This window comes from Acinonyx jubatus, chromosome C2 (genome assembly GCF_027475565.1).
Source record: "Acinonyx jubatus isolate Ajub_Pintada_27869175 chromosome C2, VMU_Ajub_asm_v1.0, whole genome shotgun sequence".
NCBI classification, from domain to species: Eukaryota; Metazoa; Chordata; class Mammalia; order Carnivora; family Felidae; genus Acinonyx; species Acinonyx jubatus.
In genome coordinates, this window is record NC_069384.1 from 48595142 (window position 1) to 48613476 (window position 18335).

The 18335-nt window shown below is 41.6% G+C and overlaps 1 protein-coding gene across 3 annotated transcripts in view; it reads left to right on the forward strand.

Moving 5' to 3' along the window:
• The first annotated feature begins 2266 nt into the window (after window positions 1-2266).
• The window catches only part of NXPE3 (neurexophilin and PC-esterase domain family member 3), a 41898-nt gene continuing 25829 nt past the window's right edge, over window positions 2267-18335 (forward strand). The window contains exons 1-2 of one of the 3 annotated variants that reach the window (XM_015069169.3): window positions 2267-2416; window positions 8741-9029. In XM_015069169.3, the coding sequence (XP_014924655.1) occupies window positions 8937-9029 (93 nt within the window). In that variant the 5' untranslated portion in view covers window positions 2267-2416; window positions 8741-8936. Of the gene's footprint in view, window positions 2417-2441; window positions 5585-8740; window positions 9030-18335 lie in introns of those variants that run through there. The other 2 variants (XM_015069170.3, XM_027077652.2) reach the window with 2 other exon arrangements.

Consider the following 18335-nt stretch of genomic DNA (forward strand, 5'->3'; position numbering starts at 1 on the left):
AGAGTTCTCACCAGGACCTGAATCAGCTGGCACCTTGATCTGGGACTTCTAGCTACCAGAACTGTGAGACAATAAATTTCTGTTGTTCGAGCCATCCAGTCTATGGTATTTTATTATGGCAGCCTGAACAGACCAATACAGACACCAAATACTTCTTCCTTCTAGTCTCCTACCCTTGGCAGCATTTTCTTGTGGCCTATGGTGTTTTGGGGGATAGGGTAGTTGGTACCTAATATGACAGTCATCGTTTATTTTGAACAATGGTTTGAGAAGTTTGGGGGCCTAAATTTTAGTCACTTTTTCAAAGGGTTAAGAAGCAAAGTGACTGAAACAGGAACTGATATGGGATCAGAAGTGCTTGTGTCCCAAGCTTCTGCCATCAGAGATGGAGCCAGATGGCTAGTAAATACCCCCCAAGTTAGCTGCATCAGAAACAGGCTCAATTTGCTTATCTAACTTTAAAAGATCCATGCTTTGTGTTTCTTAGAGAAATAAAGTTTAGTAATATTAGCATCTAAACTTTTTTTGCAGGTAGGTCAGAAGCAAACAGTTCCTTTGGTTTTTATGATGACATACAAACTTTATGTTCTCATTTTTCCTCCCAGTTCTCAAAGTTAGATGATCATAAATGTAGCTTTCAGAAATTCCTTATGCCATGTCACAACCTGAGGTAGGGGATTAAAGAGGAAGAGATTTGGGACACTGTGCTAGGGACTTTTCATTTGTCATTTAATTTATTCCTAAATGCAGGTAGGGTTGCCCCTAATTTACAGTTGAGGAACTGAGCTGAGAGGAGTTGAGTACTTTGCCCCCTGCTAGTAAGAGGCAAAGCTGTAAGTCAGACCCAGTCAGGCCAGGATCCAAATCAAATATTTTCTGTATGATGGTATCTTTTCATTGGGAGTGTGGTGACTTTGTAGTCAGAGTTATTTTAATGAATTAATAGTGATATGCAGGACTCTCTGGTCCTAGGCATTCTCATTTGTGGCTACAATGACCATATATATATATATATATATATATATATATATATATATATATATATATATATGTTGTGTGTGTGTGTGTGTGTGTGTGTGTGTCTTTATACTCAAATGCCTCGGTTATGAGTGCCTGTGTGCGAATGGGGTTATCAGGGATCACTAATGTGGTCCAAAACCATGACCTAGAAGTCAGCATGTCCTGTTTAAGTATTTGCCACTTGCCAGGCAGCCTAACTGTGAAAGAATAGGTGATGGGGTGTCTGGGAGATAGGACTTACAGCATAAGTTTATCATATGGGGCTCTTCATCCCACACTGAGGCAACGGAAGCCACCTTTTATGAGTAGGCCCTGGAAGACTGAATTTCTCCAGAAAGGAGAATGAAATGGTTACTGCAGAAGAGACAGCCCTGTGTAGAAGGAACCTTCTTTTATTCCACTTATAGGTCTAGGCACCCATGCATGTAGTCCTGCCATGAAAACATCTGAATAAGCACGTAGAGTCCATTGTGGTCAGTAAATGTAAAAATAATTAGTGGTAGTTGCAGTTTATATTAACTCCTCTTCAACCTTGAGATAATAGTCTGGGGGTAGGTCTATTTTTAGAGTCTGCGTTTGGCTCGGATAAATTCCATTAACTCCCCTGTGCACTGAAGAACACAGAGCAGGCCGCAATCCCTTCCAGCTTTCTGAGCAGGGCTTCTGTCTGTCTTCCAAGGACTCCTCTCAGTTCCTGAATGTCGCATAGCTGCGCACCTTTTCCCGCTTAGAAGAATGTACAAAATAGGATAACCCAGAACTGGGGGGGTGGGGGGGGCGGGAAACGTATGCAGGCATTTTTGTCCAGAAGTCCTATGCCATACAAAGGGAGAGTAAAAGGGACGGGGCTGTTTTAAGGGCAAATAGACTAAGTCGACTAATTGCAAGCAGGTAAAGACTCAACGACTTGCCGTCTCGGTGCTGGTGCTTGGCCAAGAGTGTTTTCTGGTTGAGGAAACAATAAATTTCGCCACCGACAGGAAAGATGGCCCAAGTAGGGGCTTCTCCGGTTTGGTCACTTTCGCTGACAAGAAAAAAAGGCTTGAAACCGATTACCCGTAGGAAACCTTGGTGTTCGAAGGCGAGAGGAGCCGATTCCGAGAGTTCAGGTCACAGCGGTGAAGCGAGGCGACCCCCCCCCCCGGCACGCAGGAGCCGGGATTCCAAAGCTTCCTCGCCTCGCGGCTCAGAGGTTCGCGCTCGGCACCCGCGGCTGTCAGTCAGCGTCCTGGGCCCGCCCCTCCCGGAATTCGACCAATCGTAGCCGGGAGTTGGGGGTGAGGCGACGTAGCGGGGCCAGGAAGCAGGGGCCGGGCGGTCTGGCGCAGCGGCTACAGATCGGGGCGTCCCGATGCCAGGCGGCGGGAGAGCGCAAGGAGAGCAGCTGGGCCTGGAGGTGAGTGCGGGACTGCGGGTTGTACGCGGGCGCCGGCTGGGTCCTTGCCGCTCAAGCGACCTATTGCCTGGCTCCTCGCGTGCGCCTCTCGTCTGCGAAGCCCCTTACTCCGCGCGCGACAGCCCCTGAGTCCCTGGCCTGGTGCAGAGGAGCTCAGACAAGGGGATCGCGACTGGGGGCACTGGAGCCAGAAAGGGGAGACTCTGGCCCTTGGAGGGGGCAGAGCTGCAACCCCGGCAGCCTCGGACCTGAGTTGCCCGAGTCTCTGCAGGTCCCGGTAGGGAGGGGCGGGGCGCGAGCATCTCTGTCCTCAGTTTTCTGCACTTGCTGCAACGCCGGCAGGTGCGGCTGCCAAAGACCCCTCCCTAACCCAGTGCGGTCCATTTTGCGACGCCTCTCTCCTTATTCCCCAATCTCCGGTTTCGTTGCTGCTGTGGGCCCCAGCTGCCACTTGCCTGGCGATGTTCTCACACTTTGGACTCTTCTGGCATTACTCAGCTGACGCTTTGGGACATCAGATTCAGATCGTATGGGGAGAGAAGAGTGTGACTTTGCAAGGTGTGATGTGGAAACCCTGGCCTGGATCCGTTTGATCAGAGGCCACCAGGGTGGTGGTCAGGGGCATTCTCAGTCAGGATTTATGTGAATTTTGTGTGTAATTGTCTGTAAAATTTTCCTTTCTTTTCATTATTTAAAGGAGGATTGTTGCCGTATTTCCTAAAGATGAAGAATGACACTGCTCAGTGGGCCTTCCCCCTCCTCACTGTGGTTATCATTTGGAACATCAGGGTGTGCTTGAAGCTGGCGGGACTCCCAGACCCCGATCATTAATTGTCTGATTCCATGCAGTGGAGACAGCAACACACTATTATTCCTCCATGGTGTTTGGGTTCTGCTTTTCTTTGACTGTGCTTAGTTCTCTTCTCTCCTTGACAATCTCTGGCCTGATACAGTGCTGTTATTTGTTACTAAGAAAGGAAACGAAGGAAACGAAACTGAAGTGAGGTTGGCTGTCCCTATTGCCCTGGATTCGGATTGTCCTGAGGGGACAGTGTAGGTTACAATTCAGAGATTATTTTGGAAAGGCCATCCCTGACTGAATGATAGGAGTAACACCCCTGGGCACCGCATACTAGTGGTTCCCCTATTTGGCTATATATTATGATTAAATATTATAATATTTGGAGACCTCTTTTAAAAAGCTGTTTCTTGGGACTTGCTCCCACAGATTCCTATTCAGTGTAGTCTGATTCTGAGTCTAGTCTAGTCATCGGCGTTGTTAAAAGCTTACACGATGATATTCATGGGCATGCAAGGTTAAAGAACACAGCCTATTAATGTGCTTTATATTTTCTTATAGCACTTAATACTCTGTGACTTATTTAACTGGTTTGTTTACTTCTCAACCCCTCCCCTCCATGAAAGCATGGGGTGCTGCTTTGGTGGAAGGGCAAGGAAGGCCTAGGTGAGTCAGCACTTTGGGTGTGTGAGATGAGGGTACATGAAAGAGAACTAGAATCAGAGGAACCAAGTCCTGCAGACTTCTGCTGTGCTTCATCTTTGTCCAGGAGTTGACCTTGTTTGGTGATCCATCATTTTCATGGTCTTGGATAGGTCTCCAGTTCTTTCTCTAGATCCTAGCCCGTTAAGTTTCAAGGTCTTACTCAGTCCCCTATGAAACATAGCTGCTCTTTATTATTTATTTTTTGAAGTATAGTTGATATACAATATTATATTAGTTTCAGGTGTATGTCACAGTGATTTGACATTTATGTACATTATGAAATGATCAGCATGATCAATGTAGTTACCATCTGTCACCATACAAAGCTATTACAAAATTATTCACTATATTCCCTGTGCTATATTTGCATCCCCATAACTTATTTATTTGGTAACTGGAAGTTTGTACTTTTTCATCCTCCTCACCTATTTTTCCCATCCCCCCATTTCCCTCTGGCAACCACCAGTTTGTTCTGTATATTTATGAGTTATATAGCTGCAATTTGGAAAGTTTGATATATAAGTATTTAAGTTTGGGAATATTCCTTATAAATCTGTCATTTGTCTCATGTAGGGGTCTGTGTTTTGTAAATTGAAATTCTAGACACTTGGTCTGAAAAGCACAATTATATAAATGTGGATAGCAGTTCAGAGTATTTAGGATGGGCCGTGTGCCAGAAATTGGATGTGTGGTTATCCTCTAATACATTGTCTTTGTGAAATGGTTGTCTAAGAACTTTAGTTCCCTAGAGGATGGGTTTACTGCTTGATTTTCTCTTAAAAGTACTAGCTCAACTATCTCATTGATGTTACTGACAACTGTAATTCCAAGTGATGTAAGCAATCACTTTGTAATTCTCTTATGAAAGAGGGTGGGAGGTCCAGTAGGTAATGACAGTCTAGGGTTGTTGTGATGGACCATAAAGAAGTTAGATTGGCTGGCAAGTAGTCTCAATCAACTGTGGAGAAAGAGACTCAACAGACCACAAATTTTACTTTCTGCTTGTCCTTTGAACATGAATATGAAACATGAGTAAGGGGTGGACTGACAGATCAGAAGGATTTGAAAACAAGACCACTCAAGTTTAAATTCCTCATGAAGTAATCATAACTTTTAGGTCTGTCTGGACACTGCTTGTTTTCTGTAGGTAGGATGGATTGTTGAAGTACATGGTTATTCTAGTCTTTAAGAAAAATAACGTAGGAAGCTTTTATCTTTTCTTTTTCAGTTATATTGCTATTTATAAAGTTTTGACCTTCAGCTCAGCTCTGGGAGTGATTTGCCGTGTTTAAGTTCATATATGTAAACATCCAGTTACGGTTTTTTATTAGTAGTAAAGGAAATGTTTCTCCTACTATGTTGTACTGAAATCTATGTGCATCTCAGTAGAAAATTATACTCTTGATTTCAAATACGTTTTTCTTTATGTTCAGTATCTTTAACCTGTATATCATGTGCTTATCTCTGCTGGAGCAGGAAGAATGGTATAAAAATGAAAAAACATCAACCTATGCTTTGAATGTGGCAAGAAGAGAATAAGGGCTATTGTCGTGATTGCTTGAATGCAGGACTTCACACTGGAAGAAAAGTTAGATGTAAACTCTAATTTCTTAGTTGTAATAAGCATCTCTTCTTGGGAATTGGAGATTTCAAAAAAGAAAAAGGTAAATTACATTCAATAATATAGTTTATTTTCGGTTGATCTAGGAAACTTTTTCGTAGAGTCATTCCCATCTAGCACTTTTGTTTTTATTCAGTTCTAAGGCAATTTGAGATACCAAATGATATTGTTCTGATGTCTTGGCAAACAGCTTTCTTGTTCTAATGCCTAGGTTTTATATTGGTAGGAAAATAGCAGAGAACTGTTACACATTTCTTCTTTCACTTTGAAATTTTTCATTTTGTTTGTTTATTTATTTATTATATTTTAAATGTTTGTTTATTTTTGAGAGAGAGAGCGCGCACAAGCCAGGGAGGGGCAGAGAGAGAGGGAGACACAATCTGAAGCAGGCTCCAGGCTCTGAGCTTGTGAGTGCAGAGTCTGATGCAGGGTTGAACTCAAGAACTGTGAGATCATGACCTGAGCCAAAGTCAAAAGCTTACCAAACTGAGCCACCCAGGCACCCCTGAAAATTTTCATTTTAGCTTGAGTTGTTTTCCTATATTTGCTTTAATATTCTGTTTCTCCTTATGGCTTATCTTTATTACTTTTAGAAACCCGCTTTTTTTCTTTATATTTGTGATTTTTATTTCCTGGCAAAAAATTAAGACATCAAGATAAAGATGAAGGAGAAAAACAGAAACTGCTGAGAGGTGACACCTGTCAACATTTTAATATATGCCTTTTAAAAATGTTTATTTATTTATTTTGAGAGAGAGGGAGCATGAGCAAGAGAGGAGCAGAAAGAGAGGAGAGAGAATCCCAAGCAGGGTCCTCACTGTCAGCACAGAGCCCAACACAGGACTCAATCTCACGACCCTGAGATGATGACCTGATCCAATATCAAGTCAGATGCTTAACCGACCGAGCCACCCAGGCGCCCCTAATGTTATGTGTCTTTCTAAAGAGAGGTCTCAGTGCTCCTCAGACCACATTTGCTTAGATGTACAGATGAGTCTCTCACATCTCAGTGCTGTACTTGCTCATGGCGGGAAGTCAGGTCTTTTCTCGGCATGACCTTCCAGTAATGACTTTCAGTTTAAGTCCCTGGCTGTGAGGGGCTTCTTGCATATTTGCATTGCTATCTGTGTCCCTGTAGTCCCTGTAGCTCTGGGGTCTGCTGCCCTTGCCGTCCTTCTCCACCACTGGCTGCCGCTGTGCTGCTGCTAACTGGCTCTGAGTAACACATTGTCCAAACTGCTGGCGTTTCCACAGTACACAGACTATGCTTCCTGTGGTGCTGCTGAATTTCTGTGGAGTGTCATCTTTGGCCTTTTCCCTCTCTGGGCATAAGAGAAACCTATGATTTTTATGGCCAACTCCTCGAGAAGGGTTTCTATAGAGGAGCAGTGTGCCCTGTTGACAGTTATTTCTTCTATTTCACTGCTATTCCTTCCCAGAATTTACAGGCACTTTGAGGTGAGTGGGTGCCTTGGTGTTGGAGAGGGGTGGTGTTGAGGGCTCATCACGTGGTTCGGTGTGTGGTATCCCTGTAGAGGTGGTCAGGAGTGCTGGATCTGTTCTAACTCAATTTAGGAGGGGAACCACCTCTTCCCTAATATGAGTGTTAGCTTTTCCCTGAGAATTTCTGGCGCCTAGTACAGTGTGTGGTGCAGAACAGGCTTCCATAATTATTTGTGGCATGGATGGTTGAATCCACATATATCACGTAAGGGAAGACGTCCTGTGAGGGAATCAAGGAAGTATGATATATTGTTATTACGAAGCAGCTTTTTCTCTGATACATGGTTTCTGGTTTGTGTTTAAAAACTTTTTCTTTAATGTTTGTTTATTTTTGATAGAGAGACAGAGTGCCGAGCCAGGGAGGGGCAGAGAGAGAGGGAGACACAGAATCCGAAGCAGGCCCCAGGCTCTGAGCTGTCAGCACAGAGCCCCACGCGGGGCTCGAACTCACAGACCGTGAGATCATGACCTGAGCCGAAGTCAGATGCTCAACTGACTGAGACACTCAGGGGCCCCTGTTTTTTGTTTTGTTTTGTTTTTTAATGTAATCATAATTGGTATAGTCTTGTCATGGGGACAAGAACTACAAATACAGAGAAGTGAAATCACTGAGAAGTGAAATGAGAAGAGAGTGCTGTGGGAGTTCAGAGGATGGAGAGCATGCTAGAATAGCTTAGCCCTGTCTCCTTTATGAAGTGCAGGTGAGGAAGAGTTGTTGTGGTCCCTGCGCATGGGAATGCATTGGATAGGTGGAGTGGAAGAGTGAGGGGGTGGCGGGGCATGCCAGACCCCATACAGAGCTAAAGGGAGTGCTGGTGCAGCGAAGTGTTCCCAGATCCTCCCACGGCAGTTATGCACCCTTTCACCTTGCCTTCTCCACCCTGCGCTCTGGTCCTCCTTGGAAAGTCTCGCTAGGAATAAAATATGAGTACTTTTTCTGCTTACCTATATCAAAATAACAACTGGGGGAGGGGAGCATTTTGAATTCCTTGTGTGGGAGAACAATTAGGAACAGCAGGCTCTGACATCCTCCACCTCTAGCATTTATGATGATGGATTTGGGTGTCCTCTTAATTGTCGGGCTTAGTTTTTCTCTCCTGCATCTTCAGGGCAAGTGTCTTCCTTTCTGTGCTGTTACTCAGCTGAGGGAGGACCAGTTCTACATCTGTGCTGAGAGAGCTGGAAATCCAAAGGGCATTTCCTATCCCGTGCCATGCAGAGGGACAGCACTGTTTTCTCGAAGTCGGGATGGTTTGCACAGTATCCCAGATCTCCTCCTAAAATCACAAGGTTTCCTCCTAATGCTCTTCAAACACAATTACTTTAGGAATGTTATATGACTTGAACTATAAGAGAAGGGGAGGGATTTTATTTACTTAGACCTGTAGAAGTTGAACAGTTACTTTAATTTTCTACCTCTAAGAGTTTGAAGACATTCTTCTTTGCCTTTTTAAAAAGTTAAAACCTAAATAGGTTGCAGGACAACTATCACTGTATTTATATGGAAGCCTGGGGTTGGGTTTGAGCAAGTTGTCTGGGTATGGAACAGATCTCACTGTGCTCTGGCTCTTTGCTTTCTCCTCATGACTCTGGGCCTTTGAGAAGGTTAAGGAAGAAGAAATGTCATGTCCTTCCTCTTACCCCACCCGAGACCGTTGCAGTTGGTAATTTGTGTTCTCATCTCCCCTCTTTGAAGGAGTCCCTTGAAGAAAAATGTGCTTCTTAAATCAACCCCAGCCTCTCCTCTGTACAAAGAACTCTTTGTGATACTAACAGAAAAGAAGCAAATTAAACTAAAAGCTTATCTGCAGCTCAGAAGAACAAGGAAATGGAGTTTTGAGGAGTGGAGGTAGCCTGGCATCAGCCATGGGTGATCAAGACACAGCCAGACAATGTGGATCAATTTCTTCAAACTACGGCTTTTCTGCTGCCTGCTTGCAGTGCTGATGGTGGTGGTGTTGGTCATCAATGTTACTCAGGTGGAGGTGAGTATGTCGTATTCTCCTTCATGACTAAGGGAACCAAATTAAGGATTTGGGGCTAAGTAGCCTGGGAAATGTTGGTCATCAGAAAACTTACCCAGGCCATAGCTTTTGTTTTCATTTTCTCAGTAAGGGTTTGGGTCCCTTCAGTGGTTATATCCTGTGTTGTCACAAAAGGTACAGTGATGAAGATGAGAGACATGGTTTCTTCACTTATGGAGCTCATATTCTCAGTGTGCACAGGAGAAAATAATGAGTAGTCATAATCATACAGTAATAATAAATGATAGTTTGAAATTGTGAACAGTACTATAAAGATAGGAAAGCAGGCTACTCTGTAGCAGTTTAGAGAGATGAAGGAAAGCTTACTCCAGGAGGGGACCTTTTAGCGGACTCCCAGCAAAGAGCTGAAGTGTCTCAGAGGAGGGAGTTGATGAGTCTGTTCTGAAGACTATCACACAAGGGCAGAGACTGTGTCTTCCTGAACCCCCTCAACTGCCTGGCGCTGAGAAGGAACTTAGCAGTATCCCCCTCCCCCACTCTGCCACTCACTGCACAGATTCATAGGACACCAAAATTTATGGAGTGATTCTGTATAAGATGCTGCTGCTTGTCTTGTTGGCTTGTGGTACTTCTCAGGTCCAATGTAATTATGGTGTTTCTCTGCTTATTGGGTTTTGCTATAGATTGAATGTCTGTGTCCCCAAACATTCGGGCCCTGTGGGAGCTCAGATTACTGTTGTCTTTCATGCTTTCAAGTGGTTTTTTTATTCCGTCTCCAGGAGTTTCATCATGCACTTGTGCCCTCCAGTACTCTGCCAAGTATGCAAGTGGGACCCTCTGTAGATCTCCCAAGATCTCTCTCTCTCTCTCTCTCTCTCTCTCTCACTCACTCTGTACCTCTCCTCCTGTCACTCTGTCCTGTGGATTCACCTTGGTCTTTCAAGACTCGGCCACATCTCTTCAACTTGAGCAGTTGGCCAGGCCCCACTTGGGTTCTGCTCTCCATGCTGCAGCCTGGAAATGCTTTCAAGGGTGCAAGCAAAGGATCACCCCCTGTATTTCCTTTCAGGCATCTTTGTCATTTGTTGTCTGATGTCCAGTGTCTGGAAAACCATTGTTTCATATATTTTGGACTTTTAAAAAAAAAGTTATTTCAGGTGGAAGGGTAAATCTTACTGTTTTTTTTATCTTGGCTGGAAGTTGAAGTCTAAGGAATTTGAATTTGAGGGGAAAGTGATAATTAAGAAGCTGGAGGGGAGGGGCGCCTAGGTGGCTCAGTTAAGTGTCCGACTTTGGCTTGGGTCACGATCTCATGGTTTGTGAATTCAAGCCCCACTTCAGACACTCTGTTGTCTGTGAGGAGTCTGCTTTGGATCCTGTGTCCCTACCGCCCCTCCCCCCGCCATCCCTCTCTGGCTCACACTCTCAAAAATAAATAAACATTTATTAAAAAAATAAAACTGGGGGGTGTGGGGAGAAGGATTAATGGGCCAAGGAGAGGAGATAATGGGATCTAGAACACAAGTGGAGCATATAACTTTGTAGGATAAGAGACACGGTATATTGTGTCTCTCTTGTTCTTGTTGTTCTTGCAGTATTAAGTATGTAGGGAGAGCCGTGCTCCTTTCTCTGAGCTACGAAGGAAAAATATCATGGTAGTTGGCAATGTAGATACATTCACTGCTGGAGGGTAAGACATTGAAGCAGTTCTTGCCCGTAGAGGAGGTGGAGGGTGGAAGGAGGAGAGTGCTGCCCAACAGGTTTGTGTGTAGGGCCTTGGAGAACAGGGTTGGGAGATAGACAGGGGCAGTAACTTTTCAAGACCAGAGGTGTGCATGGCACTCACCTTCACTGGTTTTGTGAGTGAGTGTGTGTGTGTGTGTGTGTGTGTGTGTGTGTTTTACCACATTCAACAGCCTGGGTATACAAATAGAGAGAACCTTGTATGGGTCTAGGTTCAGTGAGGAGACAGGAGAAGGGACAGAGACTTGAGAGGGCAGGCCAGAGTCCCACATCATTAATATGACAGTCAGGAAGGAATGTGAGAAAATTCCCATAATAGTCCAGCTTTAGTTCTTGAAAACTTCTGGACTGAATGGTAACTAACAGCTCTAATTATCTACACAAACACAAACTCAGCCCTAAGGGAGGGGAGATAGCAGTAATCAATGATTAAGACAATTCTTACCTTGAAAATAGCAAATAGGTCTTTTGTTGGAGTTCAGTAAAACATTTTCCCTGTCTGAAGAGTCATCTTGTCCCAGACGAAAATATTGTCATGGCTTTTAAACTGTTCAATTTATTACTGTGATGAGAACTGACAAAGAAGCTTGGGGTGGGGATGAGGAGTGGGAAAGCCTCTGAAGCTTGGCAACCTGCCCTCCCTTAATCCCCTTTCCATCCTATGCATCTTGGTCCTGACTATACTTTTCATGCAATTAGAGTATCTCAGCATTTTCTAAAAAGTACACACTCAGTTTTAAGTAAAAATATCACATAAAGTGTATCCAGCTAAAGATTGTAGAGGGAATCATTATTTCTCTGATAAGCTCTCATTGAGCATGGCCTGCATTTATTTATTTGTTTTTTCCTCTTATTCATTGATATATATACATATATATATATATAGTTTTTTCTGATTATAAAAACAATACCAGTTTATTAGGACTTTTGGCTGCAAGAAACCTGATTCTGGCTGGCTTTAGTATTAAGGACTATTTGGGGCACCTGGGTGGCTCAGTCAGTTAGGCATCTGACTCTTGATCTCAGCTCAGATCTTGATCCCAGGGTCATGAGTTGCAGCCCTGTGTTGGGCTCTGTGCTGGGTGTGAAGCTTACTTAAAAAAAAATTCACATGGCTCAGCCCCAAGTATCTGGTGATTCTTGGATTAGGCTGCTTGGGTCAATCAGCTGGTCTTTAAAAAAAAAAATCCAGTATAATTAACATACATTGTTATATTAGTATCAAGTGAAGAATATAATGATTCACCAATTCTGTGCATTATTCAGTACTCATCCCAGTAAGTGTTCTCTTAATCCCCTTCACTTATTTCATTCATCCCCCTCCCCCCCTCCCCAGCTCTCTTCTGGTAACCACCAGTTTGTCCTCTATATTTAAGTGTCTGGTTTTTTTGCTTGTTTTTTTTCTTTCTTTGTTTTGTTTCTTAAATTTCACATATGAGTGAATTCATAGGGTTTTTGTCTTTCTCTGACTGACTTTCACTTAGCATTATACCTTCTGGATCCATCTATGTTGTTGCAAATGGCAAGATTTCATTCTTCTTATGGCTGAGTAATATTCCATTACACACACACACACACACACACACATGCATACACACCATCTCTTCTTTCTTCATTTTTCTTTATTTGGACACTTGGGTTGCTTCTATATGTTGGCTATTGTAAATAATGCTATAGTAAACATAATAGTGGTGCATATATTTTCTCACATTAGTGTTTTCATTTTCTTTAGGTGAATACCCAATAGTGCAATTACTGGATCATATGGTAATTCCATTTTTAACTTTTTGAGGAAACCTCCTTACTGTTTTCCACAGTGGCTGCACCAGTTTGCATTCCTACCAACAGTGCACAAAGGTTCCTTTTTGTCCACATCCTTGCCAATGCTTGTTGTCTCTTCTGTTATTGATTTTTGCCATTCTGACAGGTATGAGGGCATATCTCATCATGGTTTTGATTTGCATTTTCCTGATAATGAGTGATGTTGAGGATCTTTTTCATGTGTCTGTTGACCATCTGTATGCCTTCTTTGGAAAAATGTCTGTTCATGTCTTCTGTCTACTTTTAAGTTGGATTATTTGTTTTTTTGTGTGTTCAGTTGTATAAATTCTTTATCTATTTTTGGTAGTAACCCTTTATTAGATTTGTCATTTGCAAATATCTCCTCCCATTCTGTAGGTTGTCCTTTTGTTTTATTGATTGTTTTCCTTTGCTGTGCAGAAGCTTTTTATTTTGATATATTCCCAGTTGTTTACATGTGCTTTTGTTTACCTTACCTTGGGAGATGTATCTAGAAGAATGTTGCTATGGCCAATTTAAGAGGAATTACTGCCCGTGCTCTCTTTTAGAATTTTGATGGCTTCCTGTCTTACATTTAGGTCTTTCATCCATTTTGAGTTTATTTTTGTGTGTGGTGTAAGAAGATTCATTCTTTTGCATGTAGCTGTCCAGTTTTCCCAGCATCATTTGTTGAAGAGACTTTTTCCCATTGCATATTCTTGCCATCTTTGTCATAGATTAATTGGCCAAGTAATCGTGGGTTTATCTCTGGGCTCTCCGTTCTGTTCTGTTGATCTATGTGTCTATTTTTGTGCTAGTACCATACTGTTTTGATTACTTTGTTTGCAGTCTATCTTGAAATCTGGGATTGTGCTATCTCCAGTTTTGTTCTTTTTTTTTCAAGATTGCATTGGCTATTCAGCATCTTTTGTGGTTCCGTACAAATTTTAGGATTATTTCTTCTAGTTCTGTGAAATACTGTTGGTATTTGATAGGGATTGCATTAAATCCATAGACTGCTTTGGGTAGTATGAACCTTTTAACAATATTTGTTCTCCCAATCCATGAGCATGGACTATCTTTCCATGTGTTTGTGTGGACTTCGGTTTCTTTCATCAGTGTTTTATAGTTTTCAGAGTACATCTTTCACCTCCCTGGTTAAGTTTATTTCTAAGTATTTTTATTATTTTTGGTGCAATTATAAATGGGATTGTTTTCCTAATTTCTCTTTCTGCTGCTTCATTGTTAGTGTATAGAAATGCAATGGATATCTGTCTATTGATTTTGTATCCTGACATTGGCTGCTCTTGAATAGCTGGGGTGGCTACCCAAGGAACAAGAGTAAGAGTGGAAAGGAAGAGAGGAAAAGGGTAGCAAGGAGAAGAGGAGGTGTTGTGAGCATGCGTTAATGGTTTGTTATATCCTTACAACAACTTGAAAAGAGAGGGAGGCTGGAATATTTCCTAATAGGTAATCAGTAGGTAAGGGGACATTTTTTTCTTTCTTTTTATTGAGATATAGTTGACATATAACATGTAAGTTTAAGGTATACAGTGTGTAGATTTGATACACTTATATATTGCAATATGATTATGACCATAGGATTTCATATCATATACATATCAAAGACATGTATAACATAGTCTTTAATCCATTTTGAGTGGTGTAAGATACGGATTAGTTTCATTTGTCTGCATGTGATTATAGTTTTTCCAACACCATTTGTTGAAGAGACTGTTTTCCCCGTTAAGTATTTGGGCTCTCTTGTCAAGTATTAGTTGATCCCAGGGTTGCTTGGCTGGCTCTGTCAGTAGAGCATGTGACTCTTGATCTTGGGTCATGAGTTTGAGCCCTACATCGGGCATAGAGATTACTTTTAAAAATTTAGTTGATCATATATGTGAGGGTTTATTTCTGGACATTTGATTCTATTCTGTATTTATGCCAGTACCATACCGTTTTTTTAAATGCTTGTTCATTTATTTTGAGAGAGAGAGAGAGAGAGTGCACAAGTTGGGAGAGGGGCAGAGAGAGAGAGGGGAGAGAGAATCCCAAGCAGTCTTTATGTTCACCGTGGAGCCCAGTGTGGGGCTGTATCCCATGAACCATGAGATCATGACCTAAGCCGAAATCAGGAGTCAGTCGCTTAACCAGCTGAGCCACCCAGGTGCCCCTGTGTTGATTACTATAACTCTGTAGTGTAGTTTGAAATCAGGAAGTGTGATACCTTCAGCTTTGTTCTTGTTTCTTAGGATTGCTCTATTTGGGGTCTTTTATGGTTCTATACAAACTCTGTTTTTTCTACTTTTTATTAAAAATGCCATTGGAATTTTGATAGGGATTGCTTTATAAATGTCTGTTAGGTCCATTTAATCTAATGTATGTATGGTTCAAGTCCAATGTTTCCTTGTTGATTTTCTGTCTGGATGATCTGTCCATTGCTGAGAGTGGAATATTGAAGTCCCCTACTATTATTTTATTGTTTTCTCTTTCTCCCTGTAGTTCTGTTAGAATTTGATTAATATATTTAGGCGTTCTGATGTTGAGTCGGTATATGTTTATGATTGTTATATCTTCTTGATGAATTCACCTCTTTATCATTATATAATGACCTTTTTTGTCTCTTGTTACTGTTTTTGGCTTAAAGTCTATTTTGTCTGATATAAGTGTAGCCACTCCCTCTTTCTTTTAGTTTCTACTTATATGGACTATCTTTTTTCATCCCTTTGCTTTCAGCCTATGTGTGTCTTTAAATCTGGAGTATCTTGTAGGCTGCCTATAGTTGGGTCTTTTTTTTTTTTTTTTTTTTTTTAATATATTCAGCTACTATTTGCCTGTTGCCTGGTGAATTTAATCTACTTATATTTAGAGTATTTATTGATATGTAAAGGCTTACCATGCCATCTTATTAAGTACTTTCTGAATGTTTTGTGTTTTCATAGTTTCTTTTTTCCTATGTTTCTGCCTTCTTTTGTAAATTGGTGTTTTTCTATGGTGGTATGCTCTGTTTTTCCTTTCTTTCTCTTGTGAATCTTCTCTATGGTGTTGCTTTGTGAGTACCATGGAACTTACATAAAATATCTCTTCAATAAAGCAGTCCATTTTAAGCTTACAGCAACTTAACTTCAGTAGTATACAAAGCTCCACCCTTGTACTCTCTCCCTTTATATTTTTGATGTCACAATTTACCTTTTTTATATTGTGTGTTCATTAAATTACAGTAGCTATAGTTACTTTTAATACTTTTTCCATTTAACTTTAATGCTGTAGTTAAGTGGCTAACACACTATTCTATTATAGAATTAGAGTTTTCTAATTTTGACTGTATATTTATTTTTACTATTATGTTGTATACTTTCATATGTTCTCATGTCATCAATTAGTATCTTTTCATTTCAGCTTGAAAAACTCTTTTCAGCATTTCTTGTAAGGCTGATGTAGTGGTGATGAACTCCCTCAGCTTTTGTTTGTCTGGGAAAGTCTTTATTTCTTCTTCATATCTGAAAGCTAACTTTCCCTGATACAGTATTTTTGGCTGGCAGTTATTTTCTTTCAACACTTTGAATATGTCATTTCACTCTTTCCTGGCCTGTAGGGTTTCTGTTGAGAAATCTGCTGATAGCCAAATGGGTGTTCCTTTGCAGATTATAGTCTTTTCTTCAGGCTGCTTTCAGGATTCTCGGTTTTTTGACAGTTTTATTATATTGTGTCATGGAGAAGGTCTTTTTGCATTGAGATATTAGAGTGATCTATTAGCTTTGTGAACTTGGTCATATAACTTGGAAAATTGGCAGCTATTATCTTTTTAAGTAAACTTTCTGACCCCTTTTCACTCTCTGTTCTTTCTCAAATCCCAATTATTCTAATATTTGTACATTTAATATCATTCTATAGATCATGTAAGCTGTCTGTGTTCTTTTTCATTCTTTTTTCTTCGTTCATTTCTGATTGGGTTATTTTAAAGTTTAATTTTCCAGTTCGCTTATTCTGTTTTCCATCTGAGATGCTCTACTGTAGATGCTTTCTGTTGAATTTTTCATTGCATTCATTGAATTTTTGTTTGCTTCTTTTTTATGATTTCTCTCTGTAGATTTCTTATTTTGTTGAATTATCTGGGTTTTCTTACAGTTTGTTGAGTTTCCTTAAATTCTTTATCAGATGGTGTTAAATTCTGTGCCTTTGAGCTAGGTTATTGGAAGATTATTGTTATCTTTTGGTGATAATGTATTTCCTTGATTTTTCATGTTCCTGTAGATTTGCATTGCTGCTTTTACATTTAAAGTAGCAGACACTTCCTCAAATTTATACTATCTGCCTTCAGATGGGGTAAATTGTTTGTTGGTCCTATGATATCTGGGGTTTTCTCCACTCTTACATGGATACACCTTCCCCACATTTTTCCTTCTTCATATGCCATAATTCCTAAGCTTTCCTCTCTTCTGATTCTTACAACCCAGTAGGCTAGCCGCTCTTAATTTCTTTTGTTTTCCAGAAGGTGGCACTGTAACTCAGCTTTCTGGTTTCTTCTTTGCCCAGAGATACTAGTTTATTTTTCTGATAACACTCATTTATCAGACTTACACTTTCCACTTCACGTGGAAGGGTATGCGAAGAGCTGATGGCAGAATTGGGGGAGGTGTGAGTTTAGCACTCAGGGTGTTGGGGGTGCCTCATGGGTTTGGTGGGGAGATTGTCAGGTGAGATTCTCCCATAGGCTTGTGGACAGACTTTCCGCTAAAGTCCTCAGCAGTTAGCAGGACCTGCATCCTTTCAATGCCCTTTGATATTCTCATTTGCCTTTTTCCTGATCTCCTCCCTCCTACTAGACTCAGTACTCTGGGTGCTGCTAGAGAGAAATGGTTTTTTTTTTAGCAGCATCCCATTCAGCAAGGGTGGCTGAGCATTAACTCACCACTCTCCTTTTCCCTCTTGGAAGATAGTTCAGCCTCTGCACTGTGTTGTGTTGGGGGAGGGGAAGCACTGGCAGAGTTCCTGTTAACCCCTCCACTACATCACCAGTGGCATACTAGCATCTCCTCTAGGGAATGCTGGATTTCCACAGGTTCTTCCTCATTCACTGGGATCTGCCCAGGTCAGTACTCTTGAGGTTTTCCTCCCAACTGTGGCCGAGCGGGGTTGGTGTAAGTTCACTGGCAGCCTGTGCTGAGGTCTGTCTGCCTATTACCAGATGCACATATGGGCGAGACTTCTGGATTCCTGGCATATGGTGCTGTTTCCCACAACTCCCATAAAGGCATTTTTGTTTGTGGATGAATGCCTAATTCACTGTTGAAAGGGGGACAAAAAGAAGTAATGTATCAGGCTGTTACCATGCTGATGTCAACTCTGCTAAGGGAAAAATTTCAAAGTCATTTTTGTTTTCCTCCATTACTTTTTAAAATTAACAAATAACACCATGTTCTTCTTTCTTTCTTTCTTTCTTTCTTTCTTTCTTTCTTTCTTTCTTTCTTTTTAAAATGTTTAATTTTGAGAGAGAGACAGAGTGTGAGCAGGGGAGGGGCAGAGAGAGGGACACGCAGGATCCAAAGCAGGCTCCAGGCTCTGAGCTGTCAGCACAGAGCCTGACACAGGGCTCAAACACATGGGCTCGAACTCACGAACCACCAGATCATGCCCTGAGCTGAAGTTGGATGCTCAACTGACTGAGCCACCCAGGTACCCCCCTACCATGTTCTCCTTTAAAATAAAGGCTCCTAATGAAATCTTTTCAACTGAAAATGTCTGTATGTAAGTGTAGAATGAAAGGGAAAAAAATACAGAGTC